This window comes from Danio aesculapii, chromosome 16 (assembly GCF_903798145.1).
Source record: "Danio aesculapii chromosome 16, fDanAes4.1, whole genome shotgun sequence".
In the NCBI taxonomy this organism is placed as follows: domain Eukaryota; kingdom Metazoa; phylum Chordata; class Actinopteri; order Cypriniformes; family Danionidae; genus Danio; species Danio aesculapii.
In genome coordinates this window covers 28,260,387-28,286,453 of record NC_079450.1, presented here as the reverse complement: position 1 = coordinate 28,286,453, position 26,067 = coordinate 28,260,387, and the positions used below count along the sequence as shown (strand labels likewise).

The window sequence follows — 26,067 nt, the reverse complement described above, 5'->3', positions numbered from 1 at the left end:
TTATTTGTAATTTTCTCAGTGAGGATTCAGTGTATGTTTATAATCTTGGTCTTGTTTTAATGTAGTTGTATATGATCAAGGTACTAGTTATAACAAGAATTTATGGACAATTACTAATCCTACATTTAAATTCTTACCATATAGTAGGCTCTAGTGGTAAATTCATATTACTCGGTATACTTAAATTTATATTACTTAGTATATATTACATAAATGCATAGTTGCACTGTAAAACAAAGTGTAAACTTAATATATGTACAGTATAATGAGCCAGGTTGACAACAGAGGAGTGGATCCACATGCAGTTTATTAAAGAATCATCAGACAGGCAAAGGTCAAAACAGGAACAGACGGGAGCCTGCAGGTAATCCAAAACATAGTCAGAAACGCAAGCAAATGGTCAGTTCCTCTGTGTCGAGTTTCTTTGTGTGTGTTTTGTTTTTTCTGACAGCTACAAGTAGCTAAAATGTAGTAGCGACATGTAGTAGACATTTTTTGAGAGGTGCGCGTCAGCGTTGTTGTCAACCATGCACGTGCGCTTGACGCAGAGGTACAAATCAGTCCTAATCTGTCAATACAAGCTTCAGCTGTGGGTTTGCAGTCAAGGGTGATTTCGAACTGGTGTGTGTGTGATGTGCATGATTGGATATGTAGTCCGGTTTAGTGGCCGTGGTGATGTGTAGAGTGCGTCTGGTGGGCACTCAACTTGATGACTGTGACAATATGTATTAATCAAAAAATTTATATGCATAATTTAACTGATAACCAGGCATTTTTGTTAATGTTCCTGTGAAATAAAAAAAAAGTTTTTAGATCATCAGAATGTTAGTCTTACGGATATACTGTATTGCATAAGCCAGCGTGCTCCAAAACAGAAACAAAATTTGCATTTAAAAGATATAAGCATCCAAAGCTTGTAGTTTGTCACCTTCGCCTAAATTCAATTCAATTCAATTCAATTCACCTTTATTTGTATAGCGATCAACGATATATTGACATCACTTCATATTTCAGTTACTCATCAAATCTTCTGATTAATCAAATGCTCTATATTGCCCACTTCAAGACACTTCTCATTTGCTTTTCATTTAATGTGCTTGATCTCAACCACTCTCACTGGCAGAGCTCTGATAAAAACAAAACAAAAACAAAAAATCAAAAGGGGAGGAGCTGCTCTGTCCCGCCCTGCCTTCATGATTCAGTTGAGATTACGTAAAACATTGAATAAGGCCCCGTTTACGCTAATACGGTTTAGTTTTAAAACGCATACATTTTGCTACAGTTACACTTTCCGTCCACATTACCCCGGAGTTTTCGAGCATCGAAAACTGAGCGTTTTGAAAACTCTAAAGAGGTCGTTTTCATTTTAAAATGCTGCTGCTCTGTGTCAGTGTGGAAGGGGGAAAACGAAGACATCTGAAAACAGATCTGATTGGGGCTTTTACTCAATATTAAGTGCACAAAGTTCAGTCTTGCATCCTTTTCTTGAGAGTTCAGACTTCATTAGTTTGATGTGGAAAACAAATTCCTGAGGACATGTCGGGTAAATCTTCCAAGCGAAAAGTGTACTTTATAAAGTCATTCGCATAACCCTGGCTACGTTGTTTTGCTTACAAATTAAATGAAAACATGATAATAATTGCATGATAAAACATGATATAAGGAACTGTCTTTTCATTTTGATATTAACTACTTAACAGACACCAAAAATGTTAAGGCATCGTGTAGCTACATATTTATATGACCGTCATCTTCATGTATATACATTTATAACAAAACTAAGCCTATAACATAACTGCCTCCTTTTATTTTCATTAAAAAATATGAAACATATCCTGTCTTTTTTGCTGAATATCAGTTTTAATAATCAATAATGGCTGTTATAAAAGTATAACGTACAATAAGCTTATGCAATATAGGAAATAAAGGCAAGCAATTAGTCAAATGTGCAGAATCAGTGTACGTGGTTATATTAATATATTGTCTTTGCGCTTAGCCAAAACACGTTACCTGAGAACAAGTAAAAGATTCAAAAGACAGAAGAGTTGTTCAATAGAGACAATATGAATTAAATATCACATTTAACAACTATAGTGAGATGAGATCCAGTAGTAAATCCTTGACGAATTGTCTGAAGTGTCCTCAAAGCACCCGCTAACTGCCAGGAGCTCAGACATGTGTGTGTGGTCACGTGATGTGTGTTTTCAGCAGTGTAGTGTGGACAGAGATCTTTTCAAAAATGCTAGATGAAACGCCAGTTTGAACATGGATCTTTCATTCTAAAAGACAGTTTTAAAACTAAAATGTATTAGTCTAAACAGGATGTAAGAATGTATTTACATTTAAATACTCTTCACAGGACCATTAATGTTGAAACACAGATATGTGAGTATTGTTTTAAAATTTGAAACACGTAAAATCACCAAAATCACTGAGCAACAGACTTTGAAGCAAAAATGTCTTACAGCCTCCACTCCTCAAAAAAAAAAAGCTCCAGCATATTTCATCCTGTGTAAATGTGTGTGTCTGTACAGCAGGAGAAACGGCTTCTTTCTGGATGAAAGCTTCCCCCGAAAGCTCCTTACCACACCTTCATGCAATATCCGGTTCCAAATCTCCTCTCCTCCCTCTCATACACTCACATCCGCTGAGCTTCAAAGGGTCTCCTCTCCTGATCCTCTCAGGCACCTTACACACAGACTCATTACAGCATTCAAACATATACGCAACACACAAATGTTACAGATCACCTAACCTGACAGCCTGTCATCTTAGAAGCTGCTGAAGAGGCTCTAAAAGAGTTTTAGCAGACAGCTTTTTGCCTGCGGCCCAATGCTAAAACTCAGCACATGAGCCCCGTGCGCGGTGTGCATCAGACAGCGGAGGATATTGGAAGTGTCTTTGGTGGATTATCAGCCTGTGAACGTGCAGATTGGGTTGAGGATAATCCACACGTTGATGTTTTTCTTCCTGGGGTGAACAGGAGCGACAGTTTATAATCAACGCTAAGTAGAAACACCAGCCTTCAAATCTCGGCTGAGGATTACATAGTTCCTTTTCTCGCAGCTGTCAGGAAGAAGATGCATTGTTTCAGCTGGGAGTCTGTAATCTTTAGTTTGAATTCCAAATTGCTAGATAGGTGCTTCTCGCGCTTGGGGTTTTATCATATTTCCAGGAATTTTATTAAATGTCCTTCTGAGCAAAATGCTCTCGCTCGGCACGGAACTGTCCATAGAGATGGCTCTGGCGGAGAGAAGGGAGAAAAGAGAGGGAGTTTTTCATTTTCTTTTCAAGTAAATGCCCGAGGCTTATCGCTGCCTCTCTGCACCAACTGCAGTTGGCCACAGAATCAGTGCTGATGAGATTAGCCTGAGTGTGATTGGCGCAGACTCCCAGCAGAGAGTGTTTGCGCTGAAGGTGGCGTAATATAGGTGGCAGCTTTTTCATCTGCCAGCCGTGGATTTGGAGAGAGAATGTGCTGAATTGGTGCCACACGGCAGTGCAGAGGTAATGCACAGCCATTAGTACTGTTTAATGGGCAAAGTGGCACGGTATCTGTCTTTGTTACATGGAGAAATAAGTAGAATTCCTCACTACATGCACAGTGAATGCTGAGTAAAACTTATTTTTTTTTTGTAGAAACAGCATTGCTAGTGCACATACACGAGCAAAGGCTCTTTGACATTGATTTCAGCATGCTCAATGTGATTTACAGAAGCGAGACATGTTGCTGGATCAGCTTTCTTTGTTGTTTCTGGAGCAACATTCCGAGCAACCAACCACAGTGCTATGATGTGAAGGCTTGGGGAATCCGGGAACTACAAAGCATCCAGGAACTTGTCCTGCTTGTGTAAATCACATCATCGAGTTTGTTTATCCAGACAGGAGTAATGAAATCAGCTATTTAGAATCCCAGGCCACTGTATGAACAATGTACTAATACAGTTGGGCCTCATTTTGCCTTCAGAACTGCCTTACTTCTTCATGACAAACACCCTAAAAATCCTGGGTTGCTGTAACTCAACGTTGGGTCAAATATATACAAAGCCAACAGTTGAGTTAAAAATGATTATTTAAACTTAATTGGAAAAATTTTATGCAATTTTAACCTAACTTGAGTTACAGCAACTCATTTATTAGAGTGTAGATAAGGTGCTGTAAACATTCCTCAAGGAGCCCAGAGAAATTCCCACGTTCTATTACACCACCACCAGCAGCAGCAGCAACAGATATATGCTTTCATTCTGTTTGCAGATTCTGCCTCTGCAATCTGCAAATATTGCAGACTCATCAGAACAGACAAACTTTTCCCAAACTTGTAATGCAAAAATGATATTTCCTATTCATAGCTGACATCCATTCTGTGCTCTTTTTCTGCTGCTGTAGCTCATCTACTTCAAGTTTTTGTGTCCAGAGATGCTCTTTTTTATACCTTGATTGTAACAAGTGGTTATTTGATTTCCTGGTGCCAGTCTGTTCATCAAAAAGGTATTTTCACCAACAGAACAGCTGCTCTCTGGATATTTTCTCTCTTTCAAACCCTTCCATATAATAATTCTCAATAATAATTCTAATAATAATAATAATTTTTAATAATATTTCTGACCACTGCCATATTTTTGTAGAAAAACATAAAGTCAGTTTCAAATCAAACCATTTCAAACAAGTAGTCATTTCGATATCTTACAAAAATGTTCAAAAGCACCTGTTCTATTTTATTTGATATTAGTGCATATATAAACAATTTTATAGTCATTAAACATAATAAGAGGGCATGTCCAAATCCACTTCTGCTATTTTAAGGATGAAAAATACGGTTTGCGCCGCGGCGCATGATCTTACAGGGTTGTGCTTATTCTCTTAATGAGTTATGGGTGTGTTTTGAGTATAACGTGCATTGAACCATTCAGAGTCTTGTCTCCCATTCCTCTTAAGAGTCAGGCATCACGCCATGGCCCATTTACTATTTACATGGTCGACTTTGTAAGTGGAAAAACTGAATGATTATCTAGCAAGAAAACAGCTTAACAGACCATCTGCAAAGGATAAAGTATGAGCCTCCTCCTCTCTGCCTCTTTACTTTCTCTTGACTTTACCTTTATTCTTTATTTTACTCCTATACTTTCGTGGATAAGAAAACTGTGGAAAATCACTCCACTGAAGACATCCATTAGCCTACATATTTAATTTAGCTTTTTAAGCGCAAAGGTTTGTTTTAAAACTATTTCTAAATTCAGTTCTAATTTAGACCAAACGAATAAATTAAGTTTGGTCAAAAAGAGTTATATCCAAACACACATCCTATTTTTATGCCCCATACGGTGATGCATTCGTCTCCAAAACCCGACAGCAAGACAAATCTAAACATGTTTTTATTAAAACAAATATAAATATGCATATAATAAATAATACTGCTAATAATAATAACATTATAATAAAAATGCTAATTGTCATGAATAAACTGAAAAAAGCCCCCCAGACATGAAGAAGGCATGGAGGCAGTGGTTTTTACAACTATGTAGTGAATAATAATTTTGCAACATTTTAATCCTTTATTTTTTTTGTCATAAGTAAAGATTTTTGTCTATTGCTGTACACCATGTGTGTATTAAGCGTTTGAACCTGCATAGGCGCATAACTAACACGCTCTGCGCTGGACTTTAAACCAGCTTATACTTGATCAATGGCACAGTCTATTTTAGTTTCTCAAAATAGCAACGCGACAACAATGCGCCTTAACACACCTCCTTTATAGAACGGAACACCCATGAGTCCACAAACTAGCACAAATGGTTTTGCTATTCAAACAATGTGGCACAAAACGTGAAAATTAGGGTTGCACTGCTCTAAAAATAGCAACAAATCGCACCAAATACGTCTTGCACCTTATTGCGCCTGGTGTATGATAGGGTGATAAGTGTGTTATCTTGTGTATCCTAAAGTTGCTAGGTGACCAAAGGAAATAGGTTTTTTAAAAAAACACTTAAATACACTAAAATAAATTGTCTATATTCACAAAAATTTTTTAAAAGGGGTGTACGCATTTATGCACTGTACAGTATATTGGAATCCAATCAAGTCTATCAGTCTGTCATAGGCAAAGTGTATGTTCACACTATACACACTTTTTCCCTGCACTCATATTTAAGTGTACAGGCATCATTTCAACTTGTTGTGTGTTTTCAAGCGCACATCCGCAAAACTTTTCAAGATGACACAAGGCCGCATTCATCACTCAAAGATTCTGTTTCCAGTTGACAGCTCTGGGAGAATAAAAAGTACACCGTGCCTCTCTTGGTCTCCCTGTTTTCCCCAGGAGGACTATAGTGTTAGCAGGCCATCCCCTCTCAGTGACAAAGACAAAGTAAAGAAAGCTGTTTCGTGGGCTTCAGGAAGATCCAGCGAAACGGACTGGCTGTTCCTCGGTTCAGTGCGGTATACGGGATGAGTGGGAGATTGAGGAAGCGGTGCTGCTCTCTCTCTGTAGACTGCCAGGATGAGTAGGCTCTTATTGTCTTCTGCCCTTGTCAAACGCCTGGAGCTCTCCAGGGTCTCCGCAGCCCAGCTGAGGCTCTATTCATCTCCACCTGCCACATCCCGATAAAGGTACAAGAGTGCACGGTGTTAAAAAAAGAAACCGAGTTCGAAAGAGAGAAGCGGGGAGGGAGATATGACTCATTTTGAAAGCATCAGAGGACCAGCTATACCTGAGGGGAAGAGCAGACAGATGGAACGGTGTTAGACAACTCGCACACATATATACGCAGACACAGGTGTGCAGTCTATTGCTTTTCAATGCTTCATTATGCAGCGAATATTCTCTCTGTTTCTTAGCGTCGCTCGTGTATGTGTGTGTGTGTGAAAGAGAGAGGCAATCCCACCTGTTTGTTGTGTCAGGTTCGAGACTGGGAGGCAGGCTGAGTAATGTTGCTCACCTGTGTTCAGTGGCTCAGGAGGTCCGGAGAGGCCTGTCACAATACGGCAGATTAAACCAGAGAAACTAGAGCATACAGAAGGACCTCACACACACACATGCTCTTGCTGTCGTATGCATATTGCGCAGGTGTTTCTGGTTAACTCGATGAAAAGGGTGACTGAACAGGGCTCTGGCCGATAGAACAGTCTGGTCCTGATAATTAGAAATTGCATTTGAAGTAATGTTAGAGCTTGATGGTGTTCTGTTTGGTGTTGGGATGGTTCATGTGTTTTGAAAGTTAAATGTTTAGATTGTGAAATGTGAAAATGACTATGATGGCCAATTAAATCAAAGGAGGTGCAGCTTTACTGTTCACAAATACCAGAGATGGGCTGTTTCTTAATTCCAATAATGCAGAGAACGGACTTGTGTTCTCATAGAGAGCGCTCTTGCAAAGTTACTTCGGAAGAATGAACTCGGAATACCACAAAAACACAGAACGCATCCTCTGAGAAACAAGATGCTGCATTCTTCCTGATGGTCACCTGACCTACACAGAAAATTATGTACACATTAAAGCATTTATACAATGATTTATTGTTATTTCCCTTTTCAATATATATATCAACATGCACGGAAGTAGGGCTGCACAATATATCGTTTCAGCATCGATATAGCAATGTGCGCATCCGCAATGATCACAAAGAAATGCAATGTCCAGTATGAGTTACAGCACACCAGGAGCTACAGACTTATATTTAATCACTGTATTTATATGGAATTTAAATTATTTATGCAAAAAATATTTCTTTCTTTGAATTTTTGTCTTGTTTCTAATTCAAATATCTACATTTCAAAGCAAAAACAAGATTGTTTCACTTATAATAATTATAATAATTATAATATAATAATAATTATAATAATTTCATGTAAAAACTTTTCATTTTCACTTATTTCTTCTGACGGTGAAAACTAAACAATAATACTTGGTCTAATATTTTTTTTTTGCATTGTGATTATTAAATATCTGTACATGAATACTGTTAAACTCCCCCCAAAAAACATCAAATAATGCTATTCAAACCATGTTCTGAAACTGTATTCATATCACAATATTTATTGCAGAAAAATAAAATATCACAACATTTGATTTTTCCAATATTGTGCAGCCCTACACAGAAGCCTATCTTACAAAGATACTTTGCACAATAAACCAGGACTTGGAAAGGCTACTGTGCTCACAAGTCTGCATTAGATGCATCCTTGCATATCAGAAACACATCCAGTTACTTTCACTCATTCACTGTTCTTGCGGTCTTGAGAAACTGAACTTTGGTGGTTGAGGATGACGTTATTTATAGTTTATAAGTGAATGTGACAATTTTTGCAACACACATTCACTGTGATGTAATAAAATACACACTTTAAAAAATTACAGACACTTTTTATTCTTTCTTTTTTTGTACTTTCTTTAAACAAAAACACCATCTATTGAAAATAATATGAAATGAAATAAAGCCATTTTTTCATTTGTCATCTGTAGTGGGTGAATGATATACTGTATGAATGAATAAGATTTTTTAAGCCTGTAAAATTTTAAAATATTACATTATAGTTTGTATTTTAATATATAAAATGTGTGTTGTAATAAAAATACAAATTTGTGTTAAAATAATATATGAAAAAAGTCAGTCATCTTATAAATAAAATAAAATTATTCATTAAAATTAATTTAGGCATCAAAATATTACAATTTAAATAGTTTTGCATTGTTATGACGTGTATTAATGTTTTTTAATAAGATGTGTTTTTTAATATAACGTTGATTCCCAAAACTTTTATATCAAACAAATAAATGTCAAATTATATCACTTATTTATTCTATTTTACTTACTGAAATTTGATGGATTCACATCAAATGATTATTCATAATAAATGATCAAGTCTGGTTTCAGTACTTAATTTATAACTTTAATTGGATGAGCCGCATTTGAAGGCATTGGAAAATTGCCAAAATATGAATACTCGTGACAGTGTGAACACACATCAACTGAATCCTGAATTAATATGGCAAGTTGCAATGTTGTTTGGCAACCAAAAACAAGCAACAGATATGTGTTAACACCATGAGCAAGCCGAAGAGGGTTTCACAACTGATCATTATAATCAACAAAGCCAGCTCAACTGAACAGAAAAGCAAACAATAGTTTTCTGCTCAGTGATTATTAAAATCATGTCACGCATATCCTGTTATTCTGCGGTATAAATGATACTCTATATCAGCATCTCTGTCTGTTGAGATGAAATTGCTCTACACTGCAATGTATCAATGATTAAATCTTTAATCGATGATTTAAGAAGATATAGACTAGAAAAAAGTCAAATTATCTGCCAGTGCAGTACTTGGTAAGGTTTCTTGAAATAATAAAACTTGGTAATGCTTTAGTTTAGGCCACAATTTACCGTATTAACAAACCAATAACTAACACTACTAGCTTAATAAGCTACTACAGTAATTAGCTGTTTATTAATAGAGAAAGACTTGAACCCAACACGACCAGAGAAGGACTTAAGAAAGACTAGTCAAACACGACTAGCAATTTTGCCACGTCAGAACTTGAAATGACCGACTACACCCCACTCCAAGCCTCGCAAGGACAAAGACCACCAACCAGCCACATGCTCAACAGAGGGAGTTTCTTCACATAACAAAGGAATGCAAGTCACACTACATTAGACTACATCTAAACTGGTATAAACTAAATGCAACCCTAAAGAGGCCTAAAGGGTTGAATTGTTTATTATTGGGTCGCTTGGTTTGGTTTTTACAAAATCTGAGGTTATCCATCATTACATTCCCTCAAACTCTTATTTTACTTTCTTTACTCTTCTCTACACATGTATGAATGTGTGTTTGTGTTAGGTGTAGTTTCTGTTAGATTAGTCAATAAAGTGTCATTTTGTATAAAGAAAGATGCCTGTGCATATTTATGAATCTAATGTCTTAAACTTCGATCTTGCTACCCTGCTTAAACAAAAATGGGCTTTTATTTTCATAGCAAAAGTCATAATTAAAGTCAACTGTCTGTTCGAACGATCGCTGGATGATTTTTTTGTTCGGATTTAAAAAGTCCATTCCTTTGAAAGCCCCGTTCAAGTGAATCTTCAGTTGCCTTTGAGTTAATTCGCTACAAATAAGTATTACAACACTTATTCCAAGCAGTGTATTTTGTCTAATTATATTAAAACTAGCTTGTTAAAAGTTTTTTGTTTAATGAATGCTGTTTCTGTTTTGTGTAAAAGGTATATTCTGTCCTAATCCTTTTGCTTACTGAAACAAAATATACTGGAAAGTATTTTGTCACTATAGCAGCAGAGTAATTGTAACTGACCATTTTTAATAGGCAAACTTATAGCAAGATATTACAGCTCAAATAAAGCACTAAAAATACAATGCTGGTCTTAAATTATGTTTTTGATTGTAGTTATTGTTAAATTTGCAGGTAAAATACCTAAGTTTATCTTTTACTAAGAAAAAAACATGAATAATCTTAAAACAATCATAATAATCTTACCCAATCTGATCTTGCATAAGAATTTATGCTTAAAACAAGATCCATAAGATTTTTTGGGCTAGAAATAAGATTGTAACTCTTGACTAGTTGATGCGTTTTTGCAGTGTATCCTTACAAAAATTAACCATGTTTATTTCTATATTAAAACTGTAGTTAATATGACTGTAGACACCATGTTTTTTTTTTTTTTTTTGGTGCATAAACTGCCATGATTTTACTATTGTAATATTGTAGTAATAATATAATAACACTGTAGGAACCATGCCTGTAGTATGCTTTTTTTAGTGCACCAAACATGGTTTTATCATTTATCATTGATTTTGTACCATACTATTGTTATATTAATATTGTAGTATTAATTCTGGAGTAACGTTATAGTAATCTAATTGTCAGGATTCTACCACTTCGGTCTTGTCATTTTTTGTTTTGGTGGCAGAGTCCAGACACTAGTTTCGTCCTGCCTTGTATGTTGTGCTCAGCTCGAGTTGTAAAAAATGTAAACCGTATTTGTAAAAAAGATTAATGTGCTTTTCAGTGGTGTAAAGTAACAAATACTCAAATTACTGTAATTGAGTAGTTTGTCTCAGAAATGGTAATTTACTAAGTAGATTTAAAAATATGTACTTTTACTTTCCCTTGAGTACATTTTTAGTGCAGTATTGGTACTTTTACTCCAATACGTTCCTTCAACCTGCAGTCACTAATTTATTTTTTCTTGTCTATGGGGATTAGAAAAATCAGTCCTGTGATTCCTGTCCAATCAAATCGCACATAGAAGGTAAACAGCATCATAATGAACTACCTCTAGACAAACTGTTTGGAACCATTAAAAGTGTCCAAGAAGATGTCCAAAATCTTTACATGCATACCCAGAGACTGTTTAGATGCATGCCACTGATGAGAAGATGACAGATGTTTACTGTATGATGACCTAAAGGGCCTTAAACGCCCAGCAGGCACAAGATGTAAACATGTAGTGAGATTGACGATGCACCCCAACATCGTGGACATTGCATTTTGTTTTAAAATGAAAATCGTGTTGATGTCAGAACTCAATGTCAGGTCAACGTCAATGTTCAACGTTCAACCTAAAATCAGCCAAATATCAACGTCTAATGGTGTTACAGCTTGACGTTGAGTGGACGTTACCACTATGACATCTAACAGATGTTGGATTTTGGTTGCCACACCTGACAAATAAATATCAGTATTTGATGCTAATATAACGTTGGTTTAAAATGTTGGCTCTGTTGTATTTTGGTCACATTCTAACACAACCTAAAACCAACCAAATTTCAACGTAATTTATCATTGTACATCATTTGACAAAATAACATTGTTCTTAGACGCAGGCTAGATGTTGAATTTTGGTAACCTGACATCATTACTAAAATCAAACCTAATAGTAACGTCTTATGAAGTTGTGTGCCTGCTGGGTAATAACTAAATGCACAACAGAATATTACGATTACACATCCACAAATTAGATTTAAATGCATCTGTCTACTTTTTACTCATACTGTACTTGTAATAATTACAATAGACACTTTTACTCTACTTGCACTACATTTTTAGGCAAGCAATGGTACTTTTACTTAAGTATGATTTTTCTGTACTCTTTCCACCACTAGTACGATTGTGAAAAGTTTACTCTTTTTCACAAAAAAAATAATTAACTCAGTTAAATCTACTTTAGTAAAATTATCATTTACTTTGTAGTTACTAGTATTTAACTTCAAATGTCATAGTAAATCTATAGTTCATTTTGTGGTTACTATAGTTTTATTACAAAAAAAAAAAAAACATACTGTATTACTGCAATAAAACCATGGTTAATTTTCAAAAGGATACCCTGGTGTCCAAATGATACATTTAACCATCACTTTTTGCTGGAAAATCTGCATTAGAGTTACATGATTGAACAAGGCAGCCATGATTTGCACTGAAGCCTGCAAAGATGACAGCTGTCTGCACGGCCCAATCCGAAGGGAGCAGATGAACCACAATGACTTTTCAAATTTGTGCTACAAAAAAAAAGTAGCAGACAGAAATCCTGCTCTTTGTAGGTTTGTTCCTGGTGAAATGTTACAAGGTGACACCTCCATGTCTGAGCTTCGCAAGGTGGACAGAGATGTTTCAGCCAATTAGGGAACAGCCTGCTCATGTCCCAGTGATAAAATGGCAAATCTGCTAATATCTACAGCGAGACCCGAGTTCACAGACTGCGTCAGCTGTCAGACCAGATTTCACACTAGCATTGCACCTGCGCTTGTATATGAATCACTGGTTAGTGTAATGACTGTGTGTGTGTGTGTGTGTTAAATGTGTTTGTAATGTGATAGAATGCTGCTTGATACTCAGGTCATATGTTGTTTTTTGCATAGCGTTACTCATTTCTTTGGCAAAGTAATATGTGGGACAGTGCGATCATAACTCAAGGCTTGATTTTCAGGAAAGTGTGTGTTGACTCAAGGTTGTGATATAATGTGGAAGTTGACAGAAACTAGAGAGGACATACTGTATATTAAGGCAGTATCTACCTGACTGGGAAAATGAGTAGGAGAGACAGATAGGGGCATTTTTAAGCAAGCGATTCAATAAAAAATTATGTACTGCAACTAGTAAAGTACATCTGGCTGATTGGCAACTGTTTTTGTAAGGGAAATCAAAAGGATGAGATGTGTTAGCTGTTCTATGACATGTAATATATGCTAATATATGATCAAGATAATGCTGGTTGGGTACTGCAATTCCAAAATATACTGCAAAGTAGTGGAATTGAATCTATATAGGCAATTTGAATCTCAATTTCAGTTACTTAAATTTCTGACATGATGCTGGTTAATTTCATAGCTTCTTCAAGTATGTCCTTGTTATTTTTGTCGTTACACCTTTTTACTTATAATTGTTTTGTTTTGTTTTTTGTTTTGTTTTGTTTTGTTTTGTTTTGTTTTGTTTTGTTTTGTTTTGTTTTGTTTTTTGTTTTGTTTTGTTTTGTTTTGTTTTGTTTTGTTTTGTTTTGTTTTTGTTTTGTTTTGTTTTGATTTGTTTTTTGTTTTGTTTTGTTTTGTTTTGTTTTGTTTTGTTTTTTGTTTTGTTTTGTTTTGATTTGTTTTTTGTTTTGTTTTGTTTTGTTTTGTTTTGTTTTGTTTTGTTTTGTTTTGTTTTGTTCCGGGGTCCGTTCTTCATACGTGGATTACTCAATTAGCTGAATTTGGTTATTGACGATTTGACACAATCCAGGATAGTTTTGTTCTTCAAAACTCATCCAAGAGTTGTTGTCATAGCAACAGGTCTTGAAGCTCAAACATGCTCCGGAGCAGGCTTATTTATTAGGATTAGATCGGGTCATTTCAAGAGAAGATAATACTGAAAACATGTACTGAATGCTAATATTTTCTTACAGTAGTAACCTATAAATCATACACTGGAGAAAATAGTAAAAGAGTTAATAACCAAAATAAAAGTACAGTCTGTCACAGGGGTGTTCTCTCCCTTAGGGGCTGAAGAGAACCTTTCTTAATATGGACTTTTTACACACAATTGCATACTATTTTAAGGTACCGACCCAGCTTTGGTACAATTTGTGGATAAAATAGACATGTCCAATATTCTTTTTCTTTTTTTTTTGGAATAATAATTTATGCAGTCATGCACACGTTTTGACAGCTGATATGCAAGTGATCCAATGCTTCGCAAAAATTGCAGACACCTTTACTGATATCAAAATGCTTGAAAAGGCCTACTTTAATAAAGAAAATCTAATCTAAAATGTACAACTAAATAAATTGCTAAATGAAAGTGTAAAGTGTACAGCGCACAAGTTATTGCGTATCATATTGAACAATTTTTTGTTCACATGGTTAATTGAATATTAATCAGATGATGTCATTACACTGCTGTGCCATCAGCCAATCGTTGCATTGCTGATCATGATTTTGAGGATCGATTGATCTGTCCTTTAACACACACGCAGCGACCTCAGATCAGTTTATCCAGACATTTTAATCTGATTCGCGAACTTGTTTGAAGAACCAAATTAGCCAGAGATCAGTTATCAAGATAAAGGATCCAAGATCTGCCAAATCATCTTAGATCATTGAGGTGAGGTACGAAGAACAAACCCCTGTTTTGTTTTGTTTTGTTTTGTTTTGTTTTGTTTTGTTTTGTTTTGTTTTGTTTTGTTTTGTTTTGTTTTGTTTTGTTTTGTTTTGTTTTGTTTTGTTTTGTTTTGTTTTGTTTTGTTTTGTTTCTCACAACATGGAACATTATAATCATGTGTTAGGTTAATAGGGTCGTTGTTTACTCTATGAAACCAGTCTGATAAAATACATATTCAACTCTCTGCAAGTGGTCAAAATATTTTAGAACCTGTTAACACCTATTTTGTAGCTTCGTCCACTTGTGGTTGGATTGATGAAATGCATCTTGATAGGTATAAACGGGTGATGCAGTGGCGCAGTAGGTAGTGCTGTCACCTCACAGCAAGAAGGTTGCCGGTTCGAACCTCGGCTGGGTCGGTTGGCGTTTCTGTGTGGAGTTTGGTTTCCCCCACAGTCCAAAGATAGGTAGGCTAAATTTTCCGTAGTGTATAAGTGTGGGTGAGTGTGAATGGATGTTGGGCATCCGCTGCATAAAACATGTGCTGAATGAGTTGGTGGTTCATTCCGCTGTGGCGACCCCGGAATAATAAAAGGACTAAGCCAAAAAGAAAATGAATGAATAAATAGGTGTAAACAGGGCATTTGATTTGCGTTTCCAACCACCAGACATATTACACTTGTCCAGTTGTCCAAATGAAATGTATCTCAACACTTGGAATCTCTCTCTCTCTCTTTGAAAGACTTTTGCACCTAGTATTTATTCATTCCAAGATAATGTTTAAAATGTCTCTGTCAATATGCAATTCACTGTGCAGTTTCTCGTATTGCTTGCCATATATTACTGTGACCCACTGAGATCCTTTACCACTGTCATTTAGATGCTTAAACCGGTTGTTAAACATTCTGAAAATGTACTTGACTTTTGATCATCATCTGATGAATTACAGCTGCCACGATCGATAGAAAACATCTTTTAAATGTTCCACCTGCTTCTAGGCGCTGTGCTAAATGTGCCAGGGAAATAGAGTTGTGTTTGTAAAACAATGTTTTGTGTAATGATCAAATTTACATAAAACTATGTATTTTATGTAAATTATATATATTTACATATAAAGTGTCCCTGTTCCGAAACAGTGACAAACACTTAAATACATTTTCAGTGCATTTATCATCTAGTAAAACATGATTATGGTTGGTAAGTGAGTAAGATGGAGGTTTTTATAATAACATGCATATCAGCGCAACCTTTTCCTAAAGAGAATGAGTGCAAATAAGAGTAGCATGGTCAACATAGCATGTTTTTTTCCTCCTCTTTATTTCTCACCCATTTGGTGTGATCCCACAAGGCTAGCACCAATAAACACATCCAGTTTTATCTTTTTACAGAGGGTTAACCATGAAAAAGAGAACTAATGAAAACCTTATGCTGTGTGCAGTTCACGGATTTTTATTGTCTTTGAAATGCCTTGCACACCGGCCTTAGTTTCCACTATAGTGCCTTTATATCTCTCATATAGGCTCTTTACCCTGCACGTATTGATGGGATTCCTTTAGGGTCTATTAACATGAGGTTTTTTAGTAGCAACATAAAACCCTTTGAGGTCTGTTATCTCAGTCGGTGAATCTAAGAACATTTGAGATGCAGATATCAAAGGAACAAGCACTATACGAGATGCAAGATGCTGCATTACTTGTTAACATTGTGAATAGTAACCACTGCTGAAAGCTTATAAAAGTATCTTAATGGGCTTTTTTTCACATTGTAGTGAAAGGACACGTACATCAATAATATGCTAAAGGGTCTCTCTTTACACATCACATGCAGACAAAGCTCTGTTCTTCCACATTGATTAACCCGTCAGTGTTTGATCATTAGCACACAACAGAATTGATTTAATTGATTGGAGGTCGGAGGTCAATTAAGAGCATCTCTTCACCTTAAATTCTCATTAATCCCAACACAACTCAGGGTTAAAGTGCATGTTTGTTATTTGCAGTCCATGCCGCTGGAGCAACGGGAGCATTTCATTTACTCTACTACTGCAGAAAAGGAAGGTTTTATATGAAATGTTTCAGATTTTCTGCCAAACAAGAGTTGTTTTGACACTTTAAAATATATTTTCCATTGGTTGGGTAAAATAGTCTTTTGTTCTTCCTTATCTGTCAATTATTCATGAGGCAGATGTTTCATTGAAATTCAAAATTATCTTCTGAAGGGCGAAATCTAAGGCATCATGAATATGAGAATATCCAAAACTAATTATGAGCAGAGCGTTTAGACTTCCTCATCAACATTAGCGGCAAATGCTTTAATGTGCCTTATCAATCATATCAGTCATGGAATGGGTTTATACCATAAACATTTCATTCTGTCAAAGACATCATCATGTTTTCAGGCTGTAAAAAATATCAATAAAGGAAGAGAGAGGGAGAGAGCTGTGCTTTCTGAAATGCCTGTTAATTAAAAAAAGAGGCTGACCTGGTGTTTTTAAGAAGCATAAAATGCAGCATATTTCTGTCAGACTTTAATTAGATTTGTGGAAACCTAGATGGCAAGGGTGAGATTAATTATTTTAAATAAAGTTTTGTGCATAATTACATAGTTTACTACCAAAAACAAAAAGTCATTCTCACCCATGTTTCAAACTTCTAGGAAATGTGGGTTGAGGGTTAGAAAATGACCATGCGTTATATACTGTATCTTGGCTTATGTACTTGTATGATGGTTTATATGATAACCTAAAGCACTACTGAAAAAAATGACTATAGATTGATTCAGATTTTAATGCTTTTGGTGTGGTATGCCAAATTGTTTAGTGTTTACTCTTGTGCTTTTCACTTCTGTCACTTCTGTAAAGTTCTGTAAACTGGTGAATGATGCATTTCATGATCATCCACTTATTCACTGTTGTGCTTATTTGCATACAGTAGTTTTTCAATGTAAACTTGCACTAGATGGGCAATTTCGCCATTCTTTGTAAACTTATAATTTTAGAACATCTTGAGACATGTTTTCAGTGTTGTTGTTTTTTTCAGTGGCCTGTGTCTTGTGTTTTAAAATGCAACAACAATTATAGCTGCAAACAGCGATGAAAAGGACCTCGCACTCGGGCTCACCGCCGCCCGGTGGCCTTAGGATGACAGAACAGTGGACAATAATCATTTAAGCTGATAAATATTTTAAAAATCTGATAAAATCACAGATTTATACCAAACTTTTTTCTGTTAGCATGTGTCGCTATAACTGTGACTCAATATTGGCAGGTAGATGTCTTCAGGAGAGGAATCTCATCGAACCTGTGAATTTTCAGGCAGTTTGGACATTGTGTGGCTGAGTTATAAGTACTTCCCCCTCCATGGCAATACACTGAACTTTATCAGTCTGCCATGGACACGCCCTTTGACGAAAACTCTAGATCTTCAGAATTTAATATTACAAAGGCCTTTTGATTATACTGACAAAACTTGGCTTCAATCTTATAAAATGTCTAGAAAAAAAATGTTATACTGTTAAAAATGTCATTTTATGTTGCCAGCAGGTAGCGCTATAACTGTAACTGGATATTGGCATGTAATCACGTTCAGGTCAGGACTATTATAACCTTTGTGGATTTTTAGGCAGATCAGACAATGCATGCCTGAGTTATAACAAATAAAAGTTTCCACCACTTCTGCCGCGTCTGTAAAGTTTTGTGAGATTTTAAGCATGTTTAGACCCTCAAAAATTTGATTAATTTTAGAGAAGAAGACAAAGAAGAAGAAAAAGAATAAACTGAACAATTTCAATAGGGCCTACGCACCATAGGTGCTCTGTCTCTAATTAGAAGGCAGCATCTTTTTGTAGGCATCCATTAGATACTTGCGTACTAAGGGTGTGATGAGATATTGTGTGACGAGATCTTGCAAGATTAAATAGCGACGAGATTTCTTGTCGAGGTAAAAAATTGTCTCGTGAGTTATGAGAAGCCAGTCAGTAGAGTATAGCAAAATATTTTGCTGTGTTTGCATGTCCTTTACTGCATAGAATTCATTAAAATTTAAGTAAAATAACATTTATTACAAGTTGATTTCAAAAAGCATGTTAATTGTTTCGCATTTTGTGATCTTTTATTTCTTTTGGTTGAATAAAAATATTTTTTCCATTCATATTGGCAAGTATTTTGCTAATATTTAAAATGATATAAAAAGACTATTTTCCATTCATATTTATTAGCAAAATGTTTTGCAGTTTGCATGTCATTTACTGCATAGAATTCATTATTAAAATGGCGTTCATTTCATAAATCAAGTTGATTTGAAAAAACACCTAGTTTTGCATTTTGTGATATTTTTTAGTTGATTAAAAGATTGTTTTCCATTTTTGCTTTCGGTTTCTCAATCAGAATCGGAAGTTACCTCTCGATCAGGATTTGAATATATATGTATACATATAGAATTTATGTCGCGGCACCCAGCCATGACTCAGGACACTGTTCATTTCTCTGCCGCACAACAGAGCGCCATCTGATTAGTTCCATGTTAAATATCATGCGAATGTCTGCATCTGGTTCGTGATACTTTTAACTGTCATGTGCATGGCGCCGAGCGGCGCTTCCGGTGTGCGACCTGCTTTAGACTCAGACTCGAGGACAAAAAAACTTAATTGGGATATCCCTATTGCGTACTATAACAGTTTAGAAATATAACAGTAAATAATTTGAGGAAAAGGAAAATCATCATTTACGTTTTATCATTCTCTCTCTGTGTTCCTTTTATCTCTTATTTACAGCATTTTTTGATTCACATGTATATTAATTTGTGATGCTGCCACAGAATTAATCTCAACTATTTTGCTTAGAACCTCTTTTTAAAATACCGAAAAGAAATCAGCAAATGTATTTATGAATGAGAAAGTATTTGCTGAATTAGGTTAGAATTCAGATTTCTCTTTTTTTTCTGAAAAATGAAATGTTATCTTGCTTCGCCACCATATCAGTGTTGTTGTTTTTGGAAGGTGGAGTTTTTTTTTTTATGTGAGTGTACACTGACATTTTTGCGGTTCCAGTGGTGTGTGTATGCTCTGAAAACTCTCTTCTGTGCAGCTCCCTTGAAGCAGGCATCATTAGTGTGTTTTGCTGTGTAAAGTCAGTGGGCTCTGTTGGGAGTTAGCTTGCTAACTTCTCACAGATACGCATTTTTTTTCCCTGTCAGTGCTTGTCACCATGCAGCAGAGGGGAACTGTCCTCCTCCTGGCACTCTTTTCACACCCACAACAAAAATCTTGATATGGTGTGTGTGCAACCATGTGTTCATAAAAATCATTCTACAGTTTGGCTAATGGACCATTTTCACAAGACTGTTATGACACGTTTAACGGTCATCCTAATCTTAAATCCTTAAAAGTTTTAATATTTTGATTTTAAAAAATGTATGAACATTTATATGCATTTATGAATGTAATAGATCTACTTTGTGTCAAATTACAATAAATAAATTACCACTCAAGGGAGGTGTTTCAGATGCAGCGTCTATGGGGCATGACAATAAATTTGACATTATTCTCTCCTCTGGCTGCCGTCTTCAGTCTCACACAATTTTTGAAAGTCTTCATAACACCATCGTGTTTTTTTTCTGTTATTATTTCAGTAAAATAATTATTTGTTGTACTCTCTCATTGACTGCACTCTAAGTATACTCAACCATGATGCCTTCCGCTACTAAGAAACCTGGAAATGAGAAAAGGGTTTATACTAAATAAATAAATTCCTTACTCTTATGTGTAAATGTCTTTTATTACCAGATGAAATTATACACCTACAGTATGTACATGCAGTATGGAGGAAATACAGTGGTCTTGAAGGGGAAAGAAGTACGGGATACAGTGTTTGTTACATTTTCATTGCCTCACATGAGTCAAGACAAATATGGCTTTCTGTTTTATTTCCCTGCTGAATGAAGTCAAAGGGGTTTGGCTGTGTTCATGTGACTTTCCATTCATGTCTACAGAACAAATTCTGGCACCGCTGACACTTTTATTGTTTTGTGATTGTATTTTGGCTTTGCTGATTTTCTGTTTACTTTGTTTCGATTTTTTTTTTCTCCTCTGCCCTAAAGGGATATTGTGATAAATAGACAGGCATCCATCGGTGAGGTTTATGCCTTTTCAAAGGAGCCTTTTATGTGGAAAACTGATGGACTGCACAGTCTCTGTTCACAGAAGAATTAGAAAGAGGTGTTTTTTTCTTAAAGGGACTATTTGTTTTTGATTGTTTTCTCCCAATTGTACGCTAGGTTAGACCTTGATTCTTTTGTTTATTTTTTCTCCTGATGTAAAATTCATTAGGTTCTTTATATAGAAAAACAATTTTTTCATGGGAAGCGTTAGGTTTCCAGAACTTCTCATCTGTCCATTTTGTCTTACAGAGGCTGAAAGAGTTGAAGCAGAGAGAATTTGCACGGAACGTTTCCTCCAAGTCTTGGAAAGATGAAAAAAAGCAGAAACGAGCTCTGAAACGACTGCATCAGCTTGCACAACTCAAACAGCAAAAAGACAGGTAAATCGTTGTGCACTTTTAATTCTGTGTGTGGTAAATGTATTATTAATATAATGCATGCACTATTGATTTGATTTAAAGAGACCTTTCAACAATGGTGCACTGTCTGATTACAACATTCTGTCTTCTGTTCTTGCCAGCAGTGATGACAAGAAAAGTCCAAAATTAAGGTCTACAAACAAGGCTAAGGATCAAGTTAAAATCCCATCCGCTGGCAGTAGCAAGGTTGACAGAAAACCAACTGCATCATTGGTCCAAAATTCAACCCCTATCTCCACAAACCTCTCATTGAAGGGCTTGTCCTCCAATCGTATTCCCACACTTCAGCAGGCATGTCACGAAAAACATCCCTTACTGACAAAACCCTCTGCAGGACACCGGAGCCCCAGAGCAGGGGTTTCATTCTGTTTCTCCAGGCGAGCTCAACTGAAGCTTGACTCCTGTGCCTCTGTGTTTAGCGATGGACTTGATGAGGCTAGTGACTATCAAGAGCTTCAGCGCCACAGGCACAGGCTTGCCCTGGAGGCCCTCTGGTCCTGCTCGAGCTCACCCAGAACCCCAAGTAATGATGACCATGATTTGTCCCATGATCCTCCTACCCTGGACTGGGTGGATGGAGACTCTCAAACACTGCAAATGGAAGCACAAGAGAAACATGTGGAGAGTGATGAATTTGAGGCAAACTACAGCACAAGCGAGCCAGAAAAGCTGGGGTGTCCTGACACACAGAGTCCTGGAGCAGACTGGAAGCCAGCTGGTTCAGAAGACAGATTGCTTGATGGGGGGCAGAGACCGAGGGCAGAGGGGGCTTATGGGGGATCAGAGGAGAGAGAATGCCTCAAGTGCCCCAGCCTTACTGTTTACACAGATGGACAGGGCACTATGGCCCAAAGCCAACTCCAAATACAGAAAGACTCAAACCACCATACACAGAAAAGCAGTGAAGAGGCTATTATGCAAAATGAGAGAGACTGTGAGCCAGAAAAAGAGACAGAGGAATATAAAATACAAAGAGTTTGCGAAGATGAAAATACAGGTTCTTTTCTTAATGTACTCCGCAAGGATGGAAATGTGACAAAATGGCCATTTGAGCTGGTTCAATTTACTTCTGAGGAGCCACGTGTATCTTTCAGCTGTAACCCTCTCTGCTGCTATTTTAAACACAAGAAGGGCAAACACAAAAGCACAAAGGCTGAGGAGGTAAATCTTGATGCTGTTGACAAGCTCACAGACCAGAATGACAGAGCTGGGCCACAAACACAGAATGTTCCAGGAGATAAATTAGGCATTTTAAAACCAAAGAAACCCAAACACAGGAGAAAGGAGAAAAGACGTAGGTGTAAATTAGATGCTGTCAGGATCCGGCAAGCAGGCTGCGCATTCAAAACCTGCTCACAGACAGAAGCTGGAGGACACTTTGAATTCCAAAGCACTCCAACCGACACGTCACAAAACAAGCAAGTGTGCACAGAGAGGAGGCACAAGCTGGGGAAAAGGAAAAGATCAGTGAGAGATGAGACTTCAAATGAAAGTGACACCCCAGAGCACAGCCTCAAAAGCATTGTTGTAAGCTCGCTTTCCGCCCCGGCACGTAAAAAAAAGAAATGTCAAACGATGAGGGGGCTTGTGTCTGCGCTACGCTTGGTAAGGCGGAGGCCTTTGCCATATTCTGCTCACAACTCAACAGGAAGAAAGGATAATTATCGCTGGTATGACAATGCCTACGAGTCAAAGAGGGATGCTGCCTCAACACCCACTAGTGACAAATCTGGGTCATGGGGTGGCCTGTCAGACCTGACCTCAGATGGAGAGTGGCCTGTGTACCACATGGGAAGATGCTCCACCTCCCCAAGATCAAACTATCTATACCCTTTGAGAAGGGAGAACAGTCAGCCCAGGTCTTACATTAGAGGTCCCTCATACAATGTTCCTCACTACAGTTATAGTCCATGTAGAGATTTTGAACATACAGGAGAAAGTTGGGATTACACAGACACCTACATCTACAATAAGCAAAGATATTCAACCATTTGTAACAGCCCAGATCAGCATGAGAGGTACGGCATGAGAAGGCACAAACCATTTTTTGAGGACCATAAACACAGAGAGCACAGAATTCAAAATACAGGCAGAAAGTTGTTTTACAGAGTCTATGACAGCCCTGAACCTCAGGAGGATGACAGGGACTGGTGGTACAATGACAGACTTAGTCCTGTAGGTAGGAGGTATCAGGAAAGAGAAGAATTTCAGTGGTCAAGTCCAGAAAGAAGTGAAGACAGGTGGTATAACAAGCCAATTCCCATTCGTAGCCCCAGTTCCTCTAGTAGCACTAGCATCTCAGATCTTAGTGGAGATTGGTCATCTAATTCCCAAATTAGACCATCACCTACAAGACAGAGCCAGAAACATTCTGAATTGCCTTCTGAGAGATTGGTCAAGACCAAATCCTCCCTTTCTCCTCTTAGAAAGAGAAGCCATTCACCACCATTTCCCACAAGTAAGCATGCCACTCAGCCTAATTCCTTACACGTAGGTGTAGTGAAAGAAGATGTTACACACAAGATTAACACAATGGCAACAGATCCGTTGGTTGAAAAGGATCCTAAAGTAAAAAAAGCAAATTTCACACTCTCACTTCCACTAATTGGCAAATTACCATCCATTAAGAATGGGGCAAGAAAAAGAGGCATTAATAAAGAGGCAGGTGCTAGTATTAGTAGCCAGGTTCAAACACCCTCAACTCTCCTATCAAAACCACAAGTTATGCCTCACATTGACATTAAGACTTCAGATTGCTTTCAACACAGAGATAGCCAAAATCCCAGTGTGTCCCATACTTGTCTTGAAACTACCAATGAGAATAGATCAAAAGAATTCTGTGCTACTTTAGCTTTGGATCCAAACAATATTCAGAAGCAAACCATCAGAGGCCAAGTGGACCATGCGGAAATTGCAGGGATTCACTGTACAAAACGAACCACTCCTCCCCTTTCTGAGCAACCAATCACCTTCACTGATGATGAAATTGAGAAGTACAGATTGCTTCAACTCCAGGCCCAGCAGCACATGCAGCAGCAGCACCTTCAAGAGCAAGCATCTGTGGAGATGACTTGTTTACCCGTACCAGCTCCAAAGCCACTCAACCAGACTGCACTTTCAGCCTGTATGCCATTCAGCATACTTCAGCCATCCTCTCCAGCCTCCTCTATCATTCCTCACCCTTCCCCTGTTGCCCTCTTGCCTACCATTCATCCCTCTCTTTCTCAGCCCCATTTTGCCCCTACAATTCCTGCTGCCTTCTTTCTGTGCCGCCTGCAACTGTGTTGGCAGCTCAGCCACTCCAACTGATCCCAGCCTCATCCCTCCATCCAGTTCACCCTCACCATCATGTCCCTGGGTTGACTCTCCACCCCCTGCCTCCCACTTCTCTGCTCCCCGCAATGCTCAGTCCAATGCCCATGGCTGCTGCCACTGCCGCTGCTGCAGCCGTCGCTGCTGCCAGTACCCTGCAGATCCACCCCCTACTACACCCTCTGTTCCACAGCCAAGACCTTCAGCGCCACCCTGGACCAACCAGTTAGCTCTGGTCAGAATTATAAGGGAAATTTGAATAAACAAAAAGAGTATAGTTCTGACATAAATTTTTTTACAAGATGATTGCAAATGTGCTGTGAACTTTCTGAGGTTTAGGTTCTCTCAGCCAAAGGTCCTGTTCAGTTGTGATTTATTTTTGTTTTATTTGTTACATCGTTGACTCAAAGATAAAGGGACATTTTACATTTTATTATTATTTACCATTCTTCGTATATGTGTCCTCTCCCTGAACACACAGATGAACCTCTCCTGCCTCAGTGCACTGTGATTTATCAGAAGTTAAGCCCATTCAGCGGTTGGCTGAAATTTAGTCAAATTAGAGCGTTAATGCCTTTTTTAATTAGTGATAACTATAATTAGCATAATTTTACAGTTATGTTACTCAGCAAGAATTCAAAGGGTTTTATTTATAAAGAACTAGGGGAATTTTCCTTGAACAGTCTTAAACTAAGCTAAATGTACATGAAAATTTCAAATTTGAAGAGAGATGAAAATGTTTTTAGAATATGCAAATTGCCATTATTTGATGCAGAAATACAGCATGTGATTGAGCTATTGTATCTCCTAATGGATTTAGCAGTGTCCACCACTTTGGGTGCAGACATCTCATTTTAATGATTTTTTTTTTCTGTGTTGTTTCGTAGGGTAGAGTGAGTTTGGACTTGCCCAGCTTTAGTGTGGACATGCAATAATGTTTTTTCAATCTATTTAAAGTGTAAAATATTGAACTGTATTTATGTATTCATACTTTGTAATGTAAGTAATAACAAATAACATGCACTTGATTGTTCGTACATGTTTAAGATGCTTTTTATTCACTTTATTTTTGGTAGAGTCAAACATACTTTCATCTGTAAGATAATGCCATGGGAATAATAATAAATTAAATGTCATTCCAAGAAATGGCAGTTTTGTCATTAGTGTTTTTAAGGTCTAGATTTTGACTTTAGGCTTTTGCAGCTTGAGACTTTTACACTTTTCGAAGACAAGGAGCAGCGATTGGCATTTTGCCTGGAGGTGGATTGTGGCTGAATTGGCATTTACCCACCTCTAAAAAAGCCCCTCAAGAAAATGGCATAATACACGTCACATTCAGTGAATGTTAACACACCTTTGTTTCAAATGAACACTGCTTCACCGCTCAGATCTGAGGGACTGGGAGTTTGTGGTAATGATGCTTCTCATTGCCAGCAGTGGCCCAATAACACAACTGCACTTTTGCACTAATTAACTCTCTGTGGTATGAGTCGTCTGCTCTGGCAAACAGCAGCTCTACTCTGCAGTACTAAACGGATTGGTGATTCATATCTCCACTTTCTTATTCAAACTGTGTTGATCCTGCCCTT

General features: G+C 37.2%; 1 protein-coding gene across 1 annotated transcript in view; it reads left to right on the top strand.

Annotated features, from left to right (window-relative positions):
- The window catches only part of LOC130242734 (G patch domain-containing protein 8), a 175,690-nt gene extending 150,140 nt beyond the window's left edge, over window positions 1-25,550 (top strand). The window contains 3 exon segments of the mRNA XM_056474615.1: window positions 20,997-21,127; window positions 21,271-24,428; window positions 24,431-25,550. Of these exon segments, the coding sequence (XP_056330590.1) occupies window positions 20,997-21,127; window positions 21,271-24,428; window positions 24,431-24,708 (3,567 nt within the window). The 3' untranslated portion in view covers window positions 24,709-25,550.
- Window positions 25,551-26,067: the final 517 nt, after the last annotated feature.